Below are 24,169 nucleotides of genomic sequence, written 5' to 3'. Positions count from 1 at the left end.
GAGGGCCACATGAGGTTAAGGATCCTTGAGCCTCCAGCCCTGTTCTAGTGTTTTGTTCTCCTTCTAACCACTACCCGTTGTTGCTAACACCCCGAGCTGTCCTCGAGGGCACTGCCTCTTATGCAAGTCTCCCTCTTTGACGTGCACACCCCACAGAGAGCCACCCTTGGGGGTTGGTCTCTGATCCTGAATCTGTTCAACATCCCCAGGGTCTCATGACTGTGGTCTGAGGTTTACTGTGCCTTTGAAATGTATGAGGCCATGTCGCTTCCCTGCCTAAAATCTGTGCTGCCTTCCACGGCTATTAGAACAACTGCCAAACTCCTTGCTGTGCCTGACAGAGCCCTGGTGGCACTGGTGGGGCCCCATCCCCTCTCCGGCCTCTTCTATGACCATCTCCCACCTTCATATGGACCAGCCACACTGGCCATCTTTCTCTTTGTGGAACACACCATACTTGCTCCCACTTTGCTTTGGCTCCTCCTTCTGTCTGGAATGCTCTTCCCCTACCTGTTCTCTCTCTCTCAGCTCTAACGTCACCTCCTCATCAAGGTCTTTTCTGACCATCCTCTCTAAAGAAGCGGGCTCCTTGGCACTGTGTCACATCACCGTGTTTCAATTCTTCATATTCTTCTCCCTTTCTGAAAAAACTTGTTTATTCATTTGCTTACTTGTTTATGCTCCTCTTCCACTGGAACATACACGTTAAGAGGACAGGGACCTGTCTGTCTTGTTCTCCAGTGCCAGGAACAATGCTTAGCACGTGCATTTGCTGAGTGAAAGGATAACTATACACTTGGATCCTGGGAGAGGCATGAGAGCATCACAGTGAGGGGGGACCTCTGCAGTCAAGTTGCCGGTACTTGAATCCCCTTTTGTCACTTAAATCTGTATGTCCTTGGACAGCTTACATAGTTTCTTTCTTTCAATTTTCTCACCTATCAAATGAGGAAAATAACAGTATCTATCCTGTAGGAGTATGGTCAGTTGACCACATAAAGTACTTAATGAAGTGCTGGTATGTAGTTAGCACTCAATAATTTTCTTTTTCTTGTTTCATTGTTATACACCTGTCAAAGTTCACGGCCATGTGACTTATCTGACATATTTACAAATCAGGCTGTAACTTCCATTTTCTGATCTGACATGTAAAGAGCTTGGAAACAGTCACTCCCATCCTTGCAACAAGGAAAAAGTGGAACGAACTGAAAATCAACCACTCTTCTTAGATCTATCAGCAAATTGAGGTCACAGGGCAAACTGCTGCCCCCAAAACTAGGGAGATGAACAGGCAGTTACAGAGAATCACAGCCTACTGGAAGCAGAGGCCTAGGAGCAAAAGCCCACAGCTGGCGCCAGGACAGGTAGGAACACGTTAAGCTGTAACTGATGAACTGCTGGAGGCTGAGTGTGGACAAACTTATGAGTGAAAAGCTCTTAGGGGGCCCAGTCCTAGGGGACCCCACACTTTCATGAATTTTACCTCCAGGAGCCCTACCAGGCTCTCACTATGGCTTTTCTCCCCAGCAGGGAGAGAAGAAAAGTAACCATTTTGAAATACAGTACACCCGGCGCTCTCTGTCCTCCTTAGCAAGATCCGTCCTCAGGGGAAACTATGTTACTAGAGTCTAATCAACTGGGGTTTTACCAAAGCCTGGCTGACCTGAAGGGAAGGAAACTCAGGCTCACCAAAAGACTGAGACCTAATCATAGGACTACAGAATGCTCCCCCCTTATTTCCACATCAATAGGGTTCCTATAAAATGACAGAGGATTTCAACCAAAAGAACCAAAAGCCTTAATTCCTATTTAAGAAAAATCTGTAGGAAAACCCAAAGACAATGGAGCAGAGACAAAAACAGGGCCACTAGAGGAAATTTCAGCTTCTGACAACACAGCTACAGCTCACAGTAAGCACAGCCCTATTCCTACCCATATAAACATAAAACCTCACACTAAAGCCCATTTCCTCAGACCTATTTCCTTCCTTTTACCCAGTACCTCATGTACAGCTTTCAACAAAAAATCACAAAGTACGCTAAAAGGCAAAAAACACTATTTAAAAAGAAAAAGCAAGTATCAGAGCCAGACTCATATGGCAGAGATGATGGAATTATCAGACTGGTCATTTAAAATGACTATGACTAATATGCTAAGGATTCTAATAGAAAAAGTGGACAACATGCAAGAACAGATGGGTAAGGGAAGCAGAGAGATGGAAACTCTCAGAAGGATTGAAAAGAAAATGCTGGAAATCCAAAAAACTATAAACAAATGAAGAATGCCTTTGATGGGCTCATCAGTAGACTGGACATGGCTAAGGAAAGAATCAGGGAGCTTGAAGATGTATCAATAGCAACTTACCAGACTGAAATGTGAAGAGAAAACATGCAACAGACTATCTAGGAGCTGTGGGACAATTATAAAAGGTGTAACATGTGTAATAGGAATACCAAAAGGAGAAGAAAGGAAGGAAGGAAGGAAAGGAAAAAAGGAGGGAGGGAGAGAAGGAAAAGGAGAGAGAGAGGGAAGGAGGAAGAAAAACAGTAGAAATATTTGAAGTAATAATGACTGAAAATTTTCCAAAATTAATGACAGACACCAAACCACAGATCCAGGAAGCTCAGTGAGCACCAATTAGGATAAAGAGCAAAAAATCTATACTTAGGCATATCATATCCAGACTGCAGAAAATCGAAGACAAAGAGAGAATCTTAAAAGAAGCCAGAAGGAGAAAAAGATACATTACATATAGAAGAGGGGAGATAAAAATTATACCAGATTTCTCTTAAGAAACACACAAGCAAGAAGAAAGGGGAGTAATTTAAAACGTTGAAAGAAAAACCCACCTACAATTCTATACTCAGCAAAGTTCTTCTTCACAAGTGAAGGAGAAATAAAAACTCTCAGACAAAGAAAAACTGAGGGAATTTGTCACCAGTAGACCTGCCTTGCAAGAAACAATACAAGAAGTTCTTTAGAGAAAAGGAAAATGGCATAGGTTAGAAACTTAGATCTACATAAAAAAAGAAGAGTGTTAGAGAATGAATAAATTAAGGTAAAATAAAATCTCTAAGTTTTCTTATTCTTAACTGATCTAACAGATAACAGTTTGTTCAAAATAATAATAGCAACAATGTATTTGGTGATTGTACTTATGGATGCGTGACATGAATTACAGCAATGTCACAGGGACAGGAAGGAGGAATTGGGAATACTCAGTTATAAGCTAACTGCACTACTGTGAAGTGGATATAGTGTCCTTTGAAAGTGGACTTAGATTAGTTGTAAATGTATATTGCAAAACTCTGGAGCGACCACTAAAAAGATTAAAATGAAGTATAATTGATATGCTAAGAGAGGAAAGTAAGTAGAATCATATAAAATGCTTAAATAAAACCAGGGAAGATAGAAAAAGAATGGAAGACAAAAAAGAAACAAAAAACAAAGGCAATGAATAGCAAATAAAAACATGGTAGATGTTAATCCATCTATGTTAATAACCAGTTTAAATGTGAATGATCTAAATACACCAATTAAAAAACAAGAGACTGTCAGAGTGGATAAAAAACAGACCCAACTATAAGTTGTCTACAAATCACATTGTTGGACATCACATAAGAAGATCTATGGGTCAGCCAAAAGATCCCTAGCCTGAGGGTCAGGAGACTTGGGTTTCAGTCTGGTCTATCCGCTAACTAGCTGTGTGACCTTTGACAAGTAACTGACATTCTCTGAGCCTCTCTTATTCCTTCTGTAAAATAAGAGGATTTAGACTAAATCCCTTAGGCTCCCTTCCCGCTTGAAATCCAATGCCTCTTTACTAGGATCTGGTGAGTAAATGTGGACAGTCAGGGCTGAAGCATCCGTAGGTGCTTTTGGTTGGACTGACTTCATAAGAGACGCGGCTGCAGCCAGCAGGCAGGCGTACATGAACATGAGAACACAAATCCAAAGTCCTAGCTACTCTGTGAAAACTGAACTCTTGGAGACCAATGGCTGGCAGGAATCCCTCAGCTGGGTCCATATTTGAGTAGGGGATAATTATAAAGAGTTTGCAAGCAGTCTTTAGGTTGACATGTCTTCTACTGGTAAGGAAGGAGGAAGGGCCAGAGAGGAACTCAGGGAGTCCATGTTGAATGCAAAGGTGTAGACGGGACAGAGGATTATTACAGCTCCTTGTCTGACATTCCTGCCCCATTGTTATCTTTTCAGATTAAAACTACCTCCCCCGTTTCCACTACTGCCCCCTGCTCTGTACATATACATCCTCCACAGAGGAAGAGAAAAGGGAATTTCAAACATTTAAGTCCCACTTTTAAGAAGATTGTTCTTCATGATCAAAGATCTTGTTTGCAGCATCTAGCCAAAGCCCTCCTGATCCTCAGAGATACCCATGGCATGACTTGTCCATTTTTGGCTAAAGGCATAACCATCCTGATGGAAGAAACTGGAAGAGAAACTTTGGAACAATCTTTAAAAACCCTGGGGACATCAAAGGGAAACTAAATCAAAGACTCTGCATTAAGTCAATACCCTAGACTGGGAGATGACAGCAGACTTTTTGCTTTCCCAGGTGGTTTTCCTCTTAGGGTAAAGTGGTCTGGATTGACTGCATTCTTTCCCTCTGACACAGTTCTGCATTGTATGGAAGCTGGCCCTATGCTGATCTCACAGACACCTCTTACCTGGGTCTAAGTGACATCTTATAAAACCCCAAATCCATGAAGCACTGACATTTCCACTGGGAAATTGTGGGAATTCTAATATCCCACCAGATGGACGGCTCCATGAAGGAAAGGACTGTGACTGTGTTTGCTAATCACTATGCCCACTGTACCTAGCTCAGTCCCTGCCACATAGTAGGTGCTCAATAAATATTTGTTAAATGAAGAAAAAAAATCCAGCACAAATGAGGGCCTGGAAGAAGTATGCATGGTTCAAATTTGATGATTTCTAAAAATACTTTTTAAAAATATTAATTCATTTAACAAACAATCATTCAGTGTTTTCTCTATGATAGGCGTTAAAATACAGAAATGAATGAGATGGAGTGACGATTCTCATAAAGAAGAGGGGGGATGATATTCGCTGAGTGCTATGATAAGCTAGGCACTTTTTATCCATTATTTCATCCTCCCAACAACGCTGTGAGGTATTATTAGCTCCTTTTGCAGATAAAGAATCAGAGACTTGCACAAAGGCCCATATCTAGCAAATGGTAGAGCCAAGAATTTATTGCAGGAATTGGGTACTACCCTCTACAATGTACTTTCTCCCCAAACCACATTTAAAATCACCGTGTGATGTTCTGTTATGTGACATTTTGTTAAGAAAACTTAGGTTCTCAAAAATTGATATAAACAAATAGTTTCATTGAGAAAAGAGGTTAGACTCTCAATTTCAAGTCATTTATGTTGGAAAAAAAATTCCAATAATACAGGTGCTTTCAACTACCTGAGTGTGTAATTGGAGGCTAAAAATAATAAATCGCTTGAACAAACTAAATGAAAATTACCAAGTTGAGTCCTAAATAGCATCCAAGACCTGAGTCAGTGAGCTTCTAAACTGTCATTACCATAACTCATAGCTACGATAAACAAAACACAATGCTGAACCAAGATGGCTGAAGTCAAAATAAAGGGCAGCATAGTTCACACTGCCAACAGAACAGAAGAACATGAAACATGAAACCAAGAAGCTGCCAACTGTTCCTCTGCACACAACAGCTTCTTGCCAGGACCCTGGCACTAACTCCTGTCTGCTTGAATTATAACCAGTAGAAATGCATAATGCGAACTGTGTTGCTTAAGTCAACTATTGTGTCGGATCCTATTTGTTTTCTGAATGCTCAAACTGCAGGAGAGCAGCCTGCAATAGGGAATTGAATTCTTAGACACAATTCACAAACGAATGCTTAGAAATGGTCAATGTAGAGAAATGCTCTTGTCCCTCTTGTAGGGACAGGAGGCCCACTGCAGAGGTGGCCATGTGACTTGCATGTCTGAGGGTCACAGAGAGGCTCCTGGGTCGCTTGTTTCCCTGGCAGTTTTGGGAATCGCCATTTCTTCCCAACAGGTGAAAATACACAGGGCCTGGAAGCATCTGTACTCATATATGGGCAGAAACTTTGAAACCACCTTGTTCTCACCCACCCTGCCTGGATCAGACGAGGAACTGGGAAAACAGAAATCCACAATCAAACCAAATTCCAGCAGCTCAGAAAGTGCCCAAAGTGGCGAGAAATGGTCCAGGGCTGGAATACTCCTAAAAGATATGGCCCAGTCCTAGTGCAGGGATGACCTTCTCTTATATTTTGATAGCTCCCTGCAATTTTCAATAGTTTCCCAACAACTCTGAGAGTAAAGTCATATTCCTATTTTTACAGATGAAGAAACTGAAGGTGAGTAAGAGATTCTTCACAGCTAGCAACTGTCAGAGTAAGGCTCAAATCCTGAGTCTTCCAACTCCATATTGAATAGACTGTCCACCACAGGCTTATAGGGTGACCTCAGGAATGCATTTTCTAGGAGCAATGGCTTTCGAGTCAGATCTGTGTTTGCCTATCCCAGATGTACCATTTTTTAACCATATAATTTGGGTAAGTTCTTTAACTTCATTAAGCCTTAGTTTTCTCATCTGTAAAATGGGGATGCACGTAACACCTGACTCATGGGGCTCCTGTGAGGATCAAATGCAAAAGGCATACAGCATGCTCAGCTTGGAACCTGGCCCTCATTAGAGCTGGACAGATGTTGAGGGTTTCAGGCCATGTTTAGCGTACGGACTCTGGAGGGAGGAATCTCATTTCCCCCTCGGTAGTTCAGCATGCCTTGGGGCACAAAGCCCCCAGGGGACATTTCATAAAATTTATCTAAAGCTACAAGATAAAATCATGGGGGCCTGGCCCAGTGGCGCAGCAGTTAAGTTCACACGTTCTGCTTCTCCGTGGCCCAGGGTTCACCGGTTCGGATCCCGGGTGCAGATGTGGCACCACTTGGCAAAAGCCATGCTGTGGTAGGCGTCCTACATATAAAGTAAAGGAAGATGGGCATGGATGTTAGCTCAGGGCCAGTCTTCCTCAGCAAAAAGAGGAGGATTGGCATTAGTTAGCTCAGGGCAAATCTTCCTCAAAAAAAAAACTTGGGACAAACAGGGAGTGCTTGGGAGCCTGACCACTGAGCCTAGAATGGGGTGGAGGAATGTCCACTCCACAGGGGCCATGTCTGTGCCTCCTCCCACAGTGTCATCTGTGCTGAGTCCCTGAGGCAGAGAGGACCCTCCATTCCCACCTGGAAAGCCATGGAGTTGGCGGCAGCCAGAAATATCCTCAGAGGCAGCTTGGCCTTGTAGGACCTGTGGCTCCACAAGCGATGGGCACCAGCTGTCACACCCAGAGCCGTCAGGAGGAAGCAGAAGTAGGCTGCAAGACACAAGCAGGGACAATCTCAGCAGATGTCACAGAGCTTTTAAACATCCCCCATTCTTTTTTTCTCTCCTGAATAGGGACCCATGTGAAATGGCGTCAGGGGAAGAATCTGCAATGAAAAGATTCAGTAACTTGGGAAAATGCTGCCTTTTTCTTGATTTGTAGCTTTCCATTACCAGACAGAAGCAGAGAGAACTTTCCTCAAGAAACTCTGACCTTTTAACATCATTTTTTCTATAGCAAACAAATGTTTCATTTGCTAATGTTTCTTTCCAGTCTTGATGCAAAGCTGCAACCATATTAGTGTGCATTTGTAATTCAGTTTTATGTGTCACTCTTGGTAGAGCTGTGACTGATCTCTACGTTGCCTCTCAACTGGTACCCATGCCAGGATGAATTCTATGAAGAGCATATTTCTAAATGGCAGTGCTCACTATCATGGCTCCATAGACATTGGTTCAAAGGAAATCAGGCCAGACCTAAAAGCAATGAAGTCTGGCTCAGGGCCAAGAAGAATGAGGACAAAACCAACATCAGGGACCACTGAGACATGTCTTCTGGAGACCCTCACTCACACCATCACTATGACCTGGGCTGGCAAAGACTGCCAGGTGGGGAATTTTTAAAAAGCCAACCTACAGCAGAGCTTATTACCTGCCACACAGTTAAACATATTACCTCTAATCCTCACAACATTGGTTATTGTCTCATTTGACAGTTGAGGACCTGGATCACTGAGACGTAAGTCCTGCAGATAAACCCAGGTCAGCCTAGTTCTAAAGCCTCTGCCCAGAGAATCCATGCTGCCCCCAGGTGGTGGCAGTGGTTTGTTCTTTGTATGGAGACAGGAGAGGGTGCAAGTGCATGGAGGAAAGGGGACACACAGGGACCGAAAATACATGACTCCTGAGATTATTACAACTACTCTAGTGGTTTAAAGCAATGTGCCCACACAATGTTAAATGTCTTACTTGGATTATCTTATTAAAACATCAAACAACCATATAGGGTTTGTATTATTATTAGCCCCATTTTACAGATGAGAAAACAAAGGCTTAAAGAAGTTAACTAATTTCCCAGTGTCACAAAGTTAGGAGGTGTCTTTGTTAAGAGTCACACCCAAGTCTGTCTGAACCAGCAACTGAGTTCTGACCTGTGCACTCCCCTCTGCCTCTGGGAGATACAGGGTAACACCCCATTGTCATCCTGAATGAGGAATCCCAATCTAAATTTAGAAGTGAGCTGCTTCCTTACTGGGGTGGGGGGTGGGGGGCCTACACCAGGCTATGAGCAGGTAGGATTAGGCAGATTATGCTACACAATTGCTTCTCACACTTACCACATGCAGGGCCCTCCATAAAGAATTGCCAAAGAACAAGTCAGCTCTGAGTACGTCCCAAAGCAGTTGTAAATGGTCCCAGGCCAAGACAAGTTCTTAGAGAGCCTACTATAACACTCCTTTGGAAGAATTACTACGGTAACTTCAGCATCAATATACATATTTAAAGGGAGCACAATATTACAACTTCCAAAAGTTAAGTCTGACTGATCTTTATCTTAATCCATATTTATATGGGTCTAAAAACAAGACTTACCTTTGGCACTAAGATTAATGAGTCTCTAAGTATATGTAGTTTTCATGAACTTAACAAATCATTCCTTACTTGAAAGGTTAAAAACAGAAAGCAACAGGGGCTGACCCAGTGGCGTAGTGGTTAAGCTCACACACTCTGCTTCAGCGGCCCTGGGTTCACGGGTTCAGATCCTGGGCACAGACCTACACACTGCTGATCAACCCGTGCTGTGGTGGCGTCCCACATACAAAATAGGGGAAGATTAGCACAGATGTTAGCTCAGGGACAATCTTCCTCCCCCCAAAAACCCCACAAAACAACAACAATCTGCTCATAAATCACAGAAAGTAGTAGTAAATAAAAAGCTCTGCCTTCTTTTGTTATTGTAATCTAACCTTGGTTATGAGTCCAAGAAATGGATAGCTATTTTCTACATCATCCCTGGCCTCCAAGTCTCTACCAATAATTTATTTCTAACTGTCAAGTAATTAGGGAACAAATGAAATCTATAATGGAAAAATTCGATGTGACCCTATTTTGCCAGTGGGCTAAGACACCGGACCTTGGGTGCAATAAAATGAATTCCAAGACTCCATGAAAAACACTAACCAAAAACGAATTCTTCCAGTCCCGGTCTCCCAGGCAGGGCCCTACCAGACTTTGGCATTGTCCTGTCCTTTTTGGGATCTCCGATATTTCAGAGATCACTTGCATGGTTGGTCTGTCCATGCTCAGGGCACTGACAGTGGGCTTGAGTCAGAGACTGTACCAGGCAGTAGTGGCTGCTGGTTTTTTGTAGTCCTTCTTCTGGCAACAGGAATGTGGCCATGTGACCCAGGCCTGGCCTAGCATAATACCCCATCTTCCTGGCCCTGGGAATAAACACCTGACCCAACCCTTCTCTCTCTTTTGGTTCAAAGACTAAAGGTCACATATTAAGGCATGATTGCAATAGTAAAGAATGAGGCTAGGAAAGTGAGACATAAAAATGATGGAGATGTCAACAAGAGCTAGAAGGAGAGCTGCCTGCATTGCGGTTGCAAGCCCTGGAGCTCTCGAGTTCTTCCTTTGATCCTGCGAGCCTCCCCAGTATCTCTTCTAGTTATGTGAGCCAACAAATTCCCTTTTCTTGCTTAAGCTAGTTTGCACTGGATTTCTGCTTCTAAAAATCTGCAGAACCTCTAGCAAAGAAAGCAACCTTCTGGTCATACCTCAAATGAGGATAATCTGCAAAAACCCTGGGCTGGATGTGAGGATTTATGGGCTGTTCCATTAAGAAGACTCAGTTTTCCTACTTTGAAAGGGTTAATCAGAGAGGTTCAAAACCTCTCTTCTATGATATTTTTGGAGAGTAATATCCAACAAGTTTTCCGAGGGATGCTGGCTAGCTGGCTCTGAGGTGGTGAAGTGTTCAGATACAGAACTGATAATTTGGGGAAGAAAAGGAGTGATGAGTAATGTCGATAACTTTACCAAGTAGCTCATATCTGATAGAGAAAGGTGCTAGATCAACAGAAACTAAAATCACAAAATTACAGAAGAGTAAGCAACAAACAAGTTGGTCTGTGTGCAAATAAGAGTCACCAATTCTGGCTGCCCAAGCCAAAAAGAAATGTACTAAAAAGATATTGAGTAGCCTTCAGAACTCATGGGAGGGTTGCAGGATAGGGTTTTGGTACACGGCCTCCAAAATAGGCCCGATGCTCCCCAGCTCCTGGTATTCATGGCCTTGTGCAGTCTCTTCTCCTTGAGTAACTTGCTTCTAATCAAAATAATATAGCAACATTGAGGAAATGTCAATTCTACGATTAGGCTACAAATGATTATGACCTCTGTTTTGCTGGCAGATTCTCTCTCACATTGGCTTTGATGAAGTCAGCTGCCACGTTTGGAAGGTCCCTGTGGCAAGGAATTGAAGATGGTTTACAGACAACAGTCAGCAAAGAAATGAGGCCCTCAGTTCAATAATCCTCAAGGAACCACGTCCTGTCAACAACGATGTAAGTGAGCTTGGGAGCAGATCCTTCTCCAGATCAGCCTTCAGGTAAGACTGCGGCCCTGGCTAACACATTGCTACCTTGTGAGAGATCCTGAGGCAGAGGACCCAGCTCAGCTGTACTGGATTCCTGTTCCATAAAAACTGTTAGAAAATAATGTATGTTGTTTTAAGCTGCTACATTTGGGGGTAAGTTGTTCTGCCGCAGTAGGTAACTAACTCAAGACTTAAGTAGGAACCTTCCCTCAAGGGAAAGAAGGCAGAGGTTAAATCCTGATTTAAGAACAGATTGCCACCCATAGGAACAGAAACTAGATTCGTGTCGCATGGGGCTGGTTGGGCAGGAAGAGGGGAGTGACTGCTAATGGGTACAGAGTTTGGGAGGTAAAGGGTGATAAAAATGTTCTAAAATTGATTTTAGTGATGAATGTACAATTCTGTGAATATACTCTAAGCCAATGAATTGCAGATTTTAAATAGATGAGTTATATGGTATGAGTTATAGTTCAATAAAGCCATTATTTAAAAAAAACTACTAGTGAATTTCTATTAGGTTTTATCATCTATATATTCTCAATGTAAAATAAAATTGACATGTCACAAAATGAACAAAAATCAACCATTTGGCCTAGGATGCCACCTCAGGCATCATCATCTCATCACTACTTGCCACCACCGGACACTCATGTCACACTATGGACTCTCAAACCTTCCAGAGCTGCCAAGAAGAGTCTCTATTTAACCCTACACCGATGCCTGAATCTATCCAGACCCAAGATTCCAGGGAAGAATCACCTGAATGCCCAGGTGTGGCTCACAGGCCCACGCTCTAGCTCTGAGCAACGGAAGAGGGACAATCCGTGGCCCTTTTGGCTTCCACGGTGGAAGGCAGAGCCTCCCATCTATCCCAAGTCACCTGGGGGAACAGTGTTTGGAGAATGAGTGTCGTGACCCCCTCTGGACCACACAATCGGAGAACAGTCCCGGAGAGACACCAAGAACCAAAAAATTAAAACTCCCTTAACTCTGGACCTGATCAGAGGGAGAGACGGACAGCCCCCTTCGAGACCCATCCCTGAGCAGTAGACGGAAGGGAACAATTGGTAGAGCTTTTTCACCCTCACTTACCATCTATGTCTCTCTAGCATTAGAGTGAAAGCTAATAAATAATAGTAATAGCTACCATTGCCTGAGAGCTTTCCACGTGCCAGGCCTTGTTCTAAACACTCCATACATAGTAACTTGTTGAATACTCACCTCAAGTCTAGGGAGCAGGTAATATTATGATTTCCTTCTTATAGATGAAGGAAACTAGACAGAAAGTGATACAGCCAGGATATAATCTAAAGCAGGAAGGCCCACACTCTGAATACCCATGCTGGCTGCCTGACCCCTGGAGGCTGTCTTAATTCTAGTGGGAGGAGCTTGAATGCATCATGTCCTCAGAATACAAACTGAAGGTCAAAACCCTTGTTCTGTGTTCTGCCTTTACCAGCCAGCCGGTTTACTTGCAATAATACCTGCACTATCACGCTGCATCCACTTCAGCCTCAGCTTGTCACAAACATGAGCACCAGGTGACCCAAGGCTCCATGAGACAATTTATTGAGCTTGCGGGGGAGAAGCATTGGCCACCCCAAAATGTGTCTCTTTGGCTTATTTTTAAAGACAAAAGATTCTAAAAAAAAACTTTGACTTTCCCCCTAATGGCATAAAAGAATTTAAGATAGAAAGCCTGTTCCAGGAAGGAGCTAATACCCTAAGACAACAATAGTGCAATGTAAAATAGGTGTGATAGACAGAAAGGCAGAAGCTAGCCTATTTTTATCAAAGTTCTGACTCTTGGTCACATCGTTTATAGATGGCCAGCAAATACTTGTTTATCAAACATTTGCATTTCTATCTCCATGTGAATTGCCTTCTTCCCCTTTGAAGTCTCAAACCATTACCCCCAACATCCTCCTTTGTCTTTAGCTGAAGATGGTATTTAAAGATGGTGGCTTCAGCCATTTTGGCGAGTTACTCAGTTTTCCCTGGACTCTCTCATGTATACATGTTATTAAGCTTTGTTTGATGTTCTCCTGTGATTCTGTCTCATGTCAGTTTAATTCTTAGACCAGCCAGAAGGACCTAGACAATAGAGGAATGTTCTTCCTCCCCTACAAGCTCCTATAGACACTGAGCTCAGAACTGGGTTCCCCAGGTGACCACACAAACATGGCCCCTTCCTTCCTTGAGTTGACAGGAGTTTGAAAAGTAAATTACTTGCTATATAATTACAATTTATGGCAACTGCTGCAGAGGAAATGAACAGAATAATATAAGAGAGATTAAAAGCAGGATAACTTAGTTTGGAGGACCAGAGACAACTTTGCAAAGGAAGTGAGAATTAAGCCAACCCCTAAAGGCTGAGAAGGAGGCAGTATTCCAGCAGAGGGACCAATAGATGCAAAGCCCTGGGCTGGAGAAGAGGATCTGATAAAAAGCCTGTATCTACCAGCTCACACCCACTAAGATGGCCACTATAGCAAAACAAAACCAAACAGAAAATAACAAGTGTTAGCAAGCATGTGGAGAGACTGGAACCCTTGTGCATTGCTGCTGGGAATGTAAAATATGCTGCCACTGAGGAAAAGTTTGGTGGTTCCTCAAAAAGTTAACCATGGAATTACCATGTGATCCAGCAACGCCACTCCTAGGTATGCACCCCAAAGAACTGAAAGCAGGGACCTCAACAGATACTTGTTCATCCACATTCACAGCAGCATTAGTCACAACAGCCAAAGGGTGGAAACAACCCAAACATCCATCAACAGATGCATGGATAAACAAAATGTGGTATATCCATACAATGGACCATTACTCGGACATAAAGTAAAAAGGAATTCTGATACACGCTACATAATACAGATGAAACTTGAAAACATTATGCTAAGTGAAATCAACCAGATGTGAAAAGACAAATATTGTATAATTGCACTTGCATGAAATACCTAGAATAGGCAAATTCACGGGGACAGAAAGTAGAATAGAAGGGGCAGGGGTAGGGGTGGGGAGTTAGTGTGCAATGGGTATAGAGTTTCATTACCCAGTTTGGGATGATGAAAAAGTTCTGGAAATGGATAGTGGTGATGGTTGCACAACATTGTGAATGTACTTGATGTTGCTGAATTGCACACTTAAAAATGGTTAAAATAATAAGTTTTATGTTATGTATATTTAAAAAAAAAAAAGCAGCGTGTGTTTGAAGCCCAAGGTGAGAGAGGAGGGGTGACGAAAAGGGTCAAGCAGGGTGGGTAAGCAGGTCTTGGCAGGCGCAGTAAGGTGACTGGATGCTGTGCTGAGAGCCAGGGGAGGACACTAAAGGACACGGAGCATGGAACTGTGTAGAAGACGGAGCAGAAAGCAGACGGGGAAAGACACTGTCCACCGCACCACCCCAAATCAACCCCTGTTAATATCTTGCTATGACTCCTTCTAACACTTCTTAAAAATAATCTTCTTTTGCCTCCCTTCAAATGCTTTGCATACATTAAGATCATTACAACCCCAATTACAGGAGTGATAAAATGAAAAGATCAATATTTGAGAATAGAGTCCAAAAGGAAGTAGTTCTCTTGATTTCTTAAACCAATGCACACTAAAATTCCTCTTTGAAGAAAAACAGCACAGCGCTGCCCTACAGCATGTCAGAGGGATGCTGTAGATGGGGTCCACTCTCAGTGAACACCTGCCAGGGACTGTCACTTTACCAATGTACCTATTGCTACATTTATTGTTTTACTCCTATGAGGAAGATATCATAATCCCCATTTTTACAGATGTGCAAAACTAAGGCCCAGAGGTGTTAAGTAACCGCCTTGGGAATCTCACAATGACAGAGCTGGGGCCCAAACACCAGCTCACTCCAGCCCCACAGCTTTTCCTTTAGGGCTGTGCATTGCAATTACCTGCGTTTTTAAACAGCGCTGGGGCCCCAGGGCGGATCGAATCAGAGACGAGGGCGGGGAGAGCCGGCATCTCTCTCCACAGGTGATTCCAACGCACAAGCAGGGCTGAGAAACTGCCGCCCTGTGAGCTACACTCTCTCTTATAGGCCATCTGGTCGCATGCCCTCAATTTACCAATGGAGAAAGCGAGATCCAGAGAGCGCTGCGCTCTCTCCCAGCTTCCCAGGCGCTGACCCTCTGCGGAGCCCTTGGCACCCGCGGGGCCTCGGTAACTGCTAAGTGATCTCCGGCTCAGGCTACCCTTTCCTGCTCCCAGCGGCTCCCTTTGATGGTGCAGCTGCCCCCCAGGCCGTGGCCAGCTGGAACCTTTGCTATCCTGGCACCGGGCTGGGGCGGGGGGGAGGTGTGTGCAGCGGGCTCACGCTGCGACCCCCGGGGAGAGGACGCAGAGGCACGCAGAGACCTGTCTTCGACCAAGGGAAGGGGAGAGGTGGGGGAAGCAGCGGGTGAAGGCTCCCGCGGACCAACCATGGCCGCCGCGGGGCTGGAAGCGGGGAGCAGGAGGAGGGAGGGGCGCTGCAATGAGAGAAGACATCGCACCGGGATACCTGCTTGTCCCACCACCTCAGGAGTTTTGAAAGTCTGTTTGGGGCCCTGGCCAATAAATGTTTGTCTTCTCCAATCCTTCCCAGATTCCTAACATAGACAGGGAAAGGCCAACAGACCCATAGATGGAGAGAGACATACAGAAGATACATGTATACCTACATGTACAGGATTGGCAACACAGCGTAATAGTTACAATGGCCTTGGGATTGAATCCCCGGTCTATCACTCATCCGTGTGACAATCTCTAAACCTTCTTTTCTTCATGCATAAAGTGGGGGAAAACAGTACCTGCTTTATAACAAACACGTGTTTGTTGTAAAGATTAAAAGAAGTAATGCATGGAAAATGCACGCCACGCCTGGTGAGCCCTGCGTGCTGGTACAGATTATTGCCCTGGTTATGAAGGCCACTCCACTGCTCCTGTAAATATTCCCTTCCTGATAACCCCCTCTGAAGACACGCACACTGTCCATCATTCCAAGCCTGTGGTTCTCAAGGAGGTGAGCGGTTTTGCCTGCTCCCCCCTCCCAGGGACATTTAGCAAAGTCTTCAGACGTTATTAGTTGTCTCAAACCAAAACTTGAAGGGTGCTCCTGGCACCTAGTGGGTGGAGGCCAGGGAAACTGCCGAGCGTCCTGCAGTGCCCAGGTGCTTCCTACAACAAACAGCTATCGTCACCAAATGTCACAGTGCCAAGGTAGAGAATCCTGCTCTGACCTCTTAGGAAAGCTCTTGAAACCTTCCCTGCTCATTCTCCCGGTGTGACTGCCCCTGTTCTTGCTTCTTGGCATCTCTCTCGAGTCGTGGGGGAGCTGGAGGAGTAATTTATTTCTGATAGTATTTAACAAACTAGCTTAAAAAAAGAACTAGGATGAAAGAGCAATAGTAGTTTAGGTCACTGATTCTCAAACTTTAATGTGCCATACATGTCACCAGAGGATCTTGTCAAAATGCAGGTCCTAGACCCCACTCCAAGAAATCGGATTCAGTAGGTCTGGGGCGGGACCCATGAGTTCTGTTTCTAACACACTCACAGGTGGTGCTGATGCTGCTGGTCCAGGGTCCCAGAGTGTTACCTGACTGACCAGATTTGAGAGAGAAGGTCTCATGGGGGCTACCAGTGACAGGGCTGGCATCAGATGGCCCTTATCTCATGAAACGGTGTTACAAAGAATTTCAGGGGGCGGCCCAGTGGCCCAGTGTGCATGTTCCGCTTGGCGGCCCGGGGTTCGCCAGTTTGGATCCCAGGTGCGGACATGGCACCGCTTGGCAAGCCATGCTGTGGTAGGTGTCCCACATAGAAGGTAGAGGAAGATGGGCATGGATCAGGGCCAGCCTTCCTCAGCAAAAAGAGGAGGATTGGCAGCAGTTAGCTCAGAGCTAATCTTCCTCAAAAAAAAAAAAAAAAGAATTTCAATCAGACCTTACCTCTTCCCTCTACAGGTTTGGGTTTACAAGGTTCAAGATTCTGAGGCAATTTCCTCCTAGGTACTATTTCAACAATTCACTCGAAATCTGAACATTTTCACAGGGTCTTGGAGACCGCGGGCTGAGAAGCAGTGGCTTCCCTTTACTACTAAAACCTTCTAGCACTATACTTACAATAACCAACAGCCCCTCTTGGCAATTCCCACCTCCTTCCACTAAACCACACTCTATTGTGCTGCACATGGGTTACAGGAAGATACGTTCTCTCTTCCCACGGCATGAATCTTTAAACAACTGCCCACATCTTCTGGGACGATCCAACATAAAGGGAATGGAATAAGAGAGAGAAGATACACTTTGTGCATTTTACATGTACTGCCTATTTTCCTCAGTCCTTCCTGCCTTTGGTTAGGTCCACTTAGACGGCTCTAAAGTCCTCCGCAAATGCCGCTTTTCCTGGTTGATTGACAGCTTATATGACAATTAGAATGAAAGTCATAGCAGATCATTAAGAAACACAAAATTATAGCATAACGTGTTACTACTCTGCTATTGCACCACGCTATCTGTAATTCGAACAACAAAAGAAGGCAAGAATTAGGGTCTTTTCCAAGACCTCATTCCATATATGAAGGGCTCACTTCAGGTACCCAGGCTAGGCCAGGCAGCTCTGTCAGATGCTCCCTTGCCCTCTGTGTTTTCCAATATGGCAATCATCACACTGTAGTTAAACAAGGAATTATTGGTCTAATGCCATCTTCCTTTCAAAAACATAATCTCCAGGAGGAGCAGGGATCATGTCTGTCTTTCCATGTATTCTCCGCTGGTACCTGTGCAACTAACTTAGCTAGAGAAAAATACACAACCATGCTGATCAATCTCACTTTGAAATTCATGACCACTAGCAACATTTGGGCTTTAACATCTCCCAGCAATCATATCACATTTCCCTGGTCCATATGCGCTGCCTCTCTCCTGGACATCTATTTCATACCTGCTGCAATCACCTTGCCCCCAACACCTCCCTTCCCCCCTCTTTCATTGAGACCAGCAGAACGTCCTCAGCCTCAACCACCTCCAGCATCTGAGCCTGGGGACCCTGTGATTTCTCCATTACCACAGATGGCCAGTCCACACTCCTTTTAGAGCTGGCCCTTCCTCGTGCACCTCCATCCGACTCAAATGCTCTGCAATTTTCCCCTCCTCTCTGTGTCATCAAATACCTTCCCTCCATATTATTCCCACAGCCTACAACCATGCTATTATTTCTCTCATGTTAAAAAAAGAAATTAAAAAACCTCTCTTGACCCCACTTCCCCATCTAGTTCCTATTCCATTTCCCTGCTGCACTTTACAGCAAAACTAACTGAATGGATTGTCTGCTGATTGTAGATTACTGTTCTTCACTTCCCATTCTCTCCTAAGCCCACTCAATCAGGTTTCTGTCCTCCTTCCCTCATCTCCATCCCCAATCAAAACTGCTCTTATCCAGGTCCAGACAAGACAGATGTGGTCCCTTTACTTGTGGGCAGTCTCTAGATGCATATTAAACAAATCACGTGGGTTATGGGAACAATGAAGGACAGGCACAGTTACTACAGGAGCACCTGAAGGATGAGCTCATGAGGGAGGGACAAGCATTCCACACAGAGGGAATGGTGTGAGCAAAGGCGTGGAGGGGTGAAGGCTCTGTGTGTTCTGGCAGTGGCGGGGGGTTTGGTCTGGCTCCTGGGAGGGACTGTGAGGTAAAGTGAAATGAGAAAAACAGGCAGGGGCCTGACCAGGAAGAGATATATGTATTCTGCCAAGATATATTTGATCTTGAGGACAACAGGGTACCACTAACAGATTTGCTATGATCAGCTTTAGAATGACAGATGTGAACGTGTGTGGAAGATGGATGCTAGGGTGCTGAAACTGGAGAAGTTGTGCTGGATATTCTCCAAGTGCCCCTGCAGACGCACGCTGCTCCGTGCCCAAGGAGGCTGGCCTCCATAGGCTGGACCAATGGGCTTCTTCTGCTGCTGGGCTGGTTGCATCAGAATTACTTGAGGAGCTTTAAAAGCTATCCACATACTCTAGAACCTTACATGACAAGGCAGGGGTTCGCAACTCTGGGGCCCCCAGATAGCAGTTACAAGCGTGGTATGGGAGTGATGGATGAGGACAGTGCTTCTCAAACAAATGTGTCTACAAATCACCTGGGCATCTTCTTAAACTGCAGATACTAATCCAATAGGTCTCGGTGGGGCCTGACATTCTGCACTTCCAACAAGCTGCCAGGTAGTATCACAGCAATGTCCCGGGGACCACAGTTTGAGTTGCAAGGCAGTGGGTAATCCCTGTGGAGACTCATTTAGGACCAAGGAAATCTAGTTTCTCCTCTTGGTTTGTGATGTAGGCAAAAAGTTTTTTAGTGACAGAAGCCCAGGATGGAAGTCCTATCTCATCGACCCACAGCATGATGCTCACTCTTCCTGCCTTCCTTTCCTGCTTTCTTTCTTTTTTCAGGTACAAAGTGAAAAAGTTTCTTTAAGGCAGATTTTAAAATTTAGATGAGACAAAGATTGCCTTCCAAGTATCACAAAACAATTCCATGATATAAAAACACAACACCTTGGGGCTGGCCCAGTGGCACAGCGGTTAAGTTCACACGTTCCGCTTCTCTGCAGCCCAGGGTTCGCCGGGTCAGATCCCAGGTGCGGACATGGCACCGTTTGGCAGGCCATGCTGTGGTAGGCATCCCACATAGAAAGTAGAGGAAGATGGGCATGGATGTTAGCTCAGGGCCAGTCTTCCTCAGCAAAAAGAGGAGGATTGGCAGTAGTTAGCTCAGGGCTAATCTTCCTCAAAACAAAACAAAAAAACACAACACCTGAGCTGCCTGAGAATCACGCTGAAGCTCACCTGTGCACCACAGCAGTGCCTTTGGGCCTCGAGGTGGGAAGAGGTCTTGCTAGAGAAGAAAGACCCCTCTACGGGAATAAGAATTTGTGAAACAGAATGCTAAGAGCGCTTACTCATCACAGCTTGGTGTTGACAGCCTTTCTCCTGAAGGAAAGCATGTCAAACAAGCTGACCAAACTGAATGGTTGGGGGAAGGGCAGGGAAGAGCCGTTTTCTTCTGTTCTTAAGAAAACATTGAGGACAAGCCCTGTTCTGCTTCAGGTCCCCTTTTGAAAATGCTTGGCATCTAGTGAGAGTGGCCACACGAGTGTCAGAAGAGCTAAATTTGGAGCTGCCCATCGCTTAACATTTTACTAAAAATGTGAAAAATAAACAGAAATCAAAGTTCTTTTATTGTTTTATTATCTATCAGTATTTGTTCAGTATGACACCAAAGCAAGTCCTTGAGAGAGAACTGGTCAAGAGCATAAACTAGTTTAGATGGAGTCTTTCCACTATTCCCTGTCGCTTCCTGCTCCCTCTCTGCCTTCTTACTTTCTTCTTCAAAGCCTCTTCCTCGCCCTCAAATGGCACAAAGCTTGGCTCGGAGGAGTGGGCCTCAGAGCCCGCTGGAACAGCTCTTGGAGAACGCAGGCGCCTTGCACGGGGAAGTGAGGGCACACAGGCAGCAGACTTGCCCGTCTGCTCTTTCCCAGCTGAGGGGGGCGGTTACCATCTTACTCTCAATCCCAGTTCTCTTATCTGTGAAACAAACAAAAAACCAAACACAACAAAAGACTATCGCAAACAGTTGTTGTGAGACAAACAAAAATGGACATCAGGTATTTAGCAAATAGTAATATCTCTATAAACATTGCCGGAAAAACACCATTATTCCTATCACTGGGTAACACTTGCCAGGCTGAGCTGGGTGAGCAGGAAGCAGGGCCTTCAAGTTGTTGTGAAAGGAGGCCCAGGTCTCAACAGCAACTCTCTTTCCTACCCTGATCCTCAGCCCTCCCAGGTTCCCTGAGGTGGATTTAGGAAGAGCAAACACACTCAGAGTTTACGATTCAGGATACCTCCCCTCGTCCATCTCTCTCTGTCAAACAATCAAAATGAAAACACAACTACTGAAATTTGAATTAGGGATAGCTGAATACAAAGAGAATCATTTACTCTACTAGGAGTACACTGAATTTCCTTTTTCATTATTCAGTTTTGATTTTCTCTCAGGCAGTAAGTGTGTGTGTGTGAGAGAGAGAGAGAGAGAGAGAGAGTGTGAGAGAACGAGAGAGAGAATGTGTGTGTACATATAGTTTATATTGCTATAGTTACGAGCATTATTCATTAACATCTCTGACCATAAATGGGAAACTGTAACATCAAAAATGTTAGTCCCTCTGAAGGAAGGCTAAGATTAAAAACAGCATGCAAACTGGTCAATTTGGGAGAAGCAGAAAACAAAGAATAATTTCTGCCCTTATCATCTGATTATCTGGGTAGTTATGGGTCATCTCTCTCTTTTCTTACCAGCAATTTCTGTGGTGGAGTTGAGACAGCCAGTGGCTGAAGCCGGGACCCGGCGTTGAAGAAGGAGTCAGCATTGAAGCATGAAGACGGGGAGACCTAGACTCTTGGAGGCCTGGAGGGGCATTTTTGGGAAAAGTTCTGTCAAGAGAAGTCCACGGGCCACTGTTGCTTTTATGTCTGAGCCAAGAGAGCTGGGAATTGAAGTGAAAAGTCGAGGGAAAGCCTCCTGGGAGCCCTGGTTTCCCTCTGTGCCCGTTTCTCCTCGAGGATCTCCTCATTCTTGCCACCCTCTCTTCTGACCAGAGAAAGGTCCTCCCTGGGGCTTGGCAGGAACGCAGCGGGTTCTGACCAAACTCCCCCCATCCACAACCACAGGCCAAGGACAGAGAGGAAGAAGTTGGGTAGAGAGGTATACTTGGTGCCCCCCAAGGAAAAAACCGACAAAACACAGTCTTTGCAAGATTGCTTTTACCACAATAATGTTTCTGCCTTAAACAGAAAAAAAAAGTTAAAAACTTAATACAGCATTCTATCAAGATACCAAGAAATCCCCTTTGATTCTCCGATGAGTGACTGCATCACTGAGGCAGCCTGACCTACTTCCCGAACTCTGGTTTCAAGGGTTTTCTTCACACATTTTTACTCCTGCCAAGTTGCTGTGAATAACCCAATGCAGATTTGTTTTTCTTTGCAGCACGATCCAGGGCCTAGTTTTCTCATCTTCACTGGTTTTGATGCATAAAATCCAACTTAATGTTAATACGTTGCCTTAGCAAAATGTAATTATTCATTCATTCGATCCTCAGCAAACAGGCATGAGTACCTTCCATGCACCAGGTTTTCTGGAAAAGACTGAGTGTGGAAACGGTCAACATCCCTCCCAGGGGAGCCTCTCGACTAGCAGACTCCTTAAATTGGCAGCCCTCAGGCAGCAATCAGCCTAGATTTTTGAAAAACTAAGCCAACAATGAAAAAGAAAGGATTTCAAATTTAAACATCCCTATTTCTGGCTTCTCCTGAAAAACGGAAGGATCTGGCAACACCAGGTCACCTCATTTTTCTGCATGGCAACTTTCTACTGGAGCTAAATGCCCCTGCCCTGTAGACAGTCACCCCCTCTCACCCCATACACGTATACACACTGGGAATCAACCCTCTTCATTTATTACCTGCCTGGCCCCCAAGCAGAGCATAACCGGGCTAACATCCGTTAGGCACAGAAGACAGAGCACCAAAAGCCCACAATACTTTTCCTTCACAGGGAAAACAAATTAATACAATAATAAATATATAATAATGAATCCAGCCTGGGTTATATCTGTCTTTATACCAACACAGTTGTAAAATATAATTTCTAGTTTTTTATGGTGGAAGGGGCCACACAAGTCATAGTGGGATCCTGAGTACAGTTGAATGGTGTCAATTCCTTACTCAGAAAATTGGTGAGTAAACGGGAAAGATTTCAGCATTTACCCTGTCTTTTAGAAAGAACTATAATTCATTCCCAGTTATCGTGGGAAAGCTCTTCTTTTCAGAAGCGTGCCAGCTAGTAAGTGTAGAGTTAAGGGACACCATCCTCTGCAGCCCCAGTTGTCCTGCCCCAGCCCTCGCTTCAGGACGCAGGCACGTATTCCTCCAACGGGCGCCACTGTTGGGCCTAATAGCTCGCAGCTGAGTCTCTCCCTAGGCATTGCCCTCCATGGAAGGAAACTGCCCCGCCCAAGGTTTTGTGCCCTCCCTGGGGGCAGCCTGCATCCAATGCTTAGCTGATAAAGGGGTACAAAGGCCTGGCCCTCTGCCTCAGTTTGTGACATCTCTGAAGGACCATCCTGTCCAGGGCTGCCTGCAGCCTAGACTGAGGCCTCTATTGCAACTCCATTGCAGTTCAACCCCTCTTACTCTCTCACAGGGTTACACACACAGTCCCCGATAAACCAGCTTAGAAATCTGCAACTCAGAATCTGTTTTTCAGAGAACCCAACCTAAGACCCTCATAAATAATGGATTCCGGCAAGAATCATCAATGGATGCTGTTATGGATTGAACTGTCTCCCTCAAAATGCCTTTGTTGAAGTCCTAACCCCTAGTGCCCCAGAATGTGACCTTATTTGGAGACAGGGTCTTTACAGATGGAATCAAGTTAAAACGAGGTCATTAGGATGAGCCCTAGCCCAGTATGACTGGCGTCCTTATAAGAAGAGGGAATTTAGACGCAGGCCCACATAGAGGGAAGATGATGTGAAGTGACACAGAGAGATGGCATCTACAAGGCAAGGAGAGAGGCCTGGAACAGATCCTTCCCTCACAGCCCTCAGAAGGAACCAACCCCACCAACACCTTGATTTTGGGCATCTAGTCTCCAGAACTGTCAGACAATAAATGTTGCTTAAGCCACCCGGTCTGTGGTACTTTGTTACAGCAGTGCCAGCAGAATAAGACAGACGACAAAATCATTAGGTCGAAGGATTGCTGGGAAGCAGGATATCCCCACAGTGTCAAAGCATCAGCCTCCAGATTGCTTATTAAGTGTGAAGAGGACAACAGAGTTTTACAATGGAGGAATCTGGTGGTTAACCAAGAGATGAAACTTAGCATCAGTAATAGTAGGAGAATTTGACATTCGGTGCCTTTTGATATGATGAATATGAAGCGCATGGTATCACCCTTGAGGCGTTCTTGCTAAATACGCTTATCTGTAATCTAAATATGCTTATAGACCTAGCTCCCGGTTTACAGAACATAGAGGAAAAAAGGAAACAACTGG

At 44.7% G+C, this 24,169-nt stretch overlaps 1 protein-coding gene across 1 annotated transcript in view; it reads right to left on the bottom strand.

Annotated features, from left to right (window-relative positions):
• Nucleotides 1–24,169, bottom strand: part of SCD5 (stearoyl-CoA desaturase 5) — a 140,875-nt gene that overhangs the window by 45,329 nt on the left and 71,377 nt on the right. The window contains exon 2 of the mRNA XM_014865283.3: nt 7,293–7,423. Coding sequence (XP_014720769.3) covers nt 7,293–7,423 — 131 coding nt within the window. The remainder of the gene's footprint in view (nt 1–7,292; nt 7,424–24,169) is intronic.

Source organism: Equus asinus, chromosome 3, assembly GCF_041296235.1.
Source record: "Equus asinus isolate D_3611 breed Donkey chromosome 3, EquAss-T2T_v2, whole genome shotgun sequence".
Classification (NCBI taxonomy): Eukaryota; Metazoa; Chordata; class Mammalia; order Perissodactyla; family Equidae; genus Equus; species Equus asinus.
This window is presented reverse-complemented; position numbering and strand designations above follow the sequence as displayed.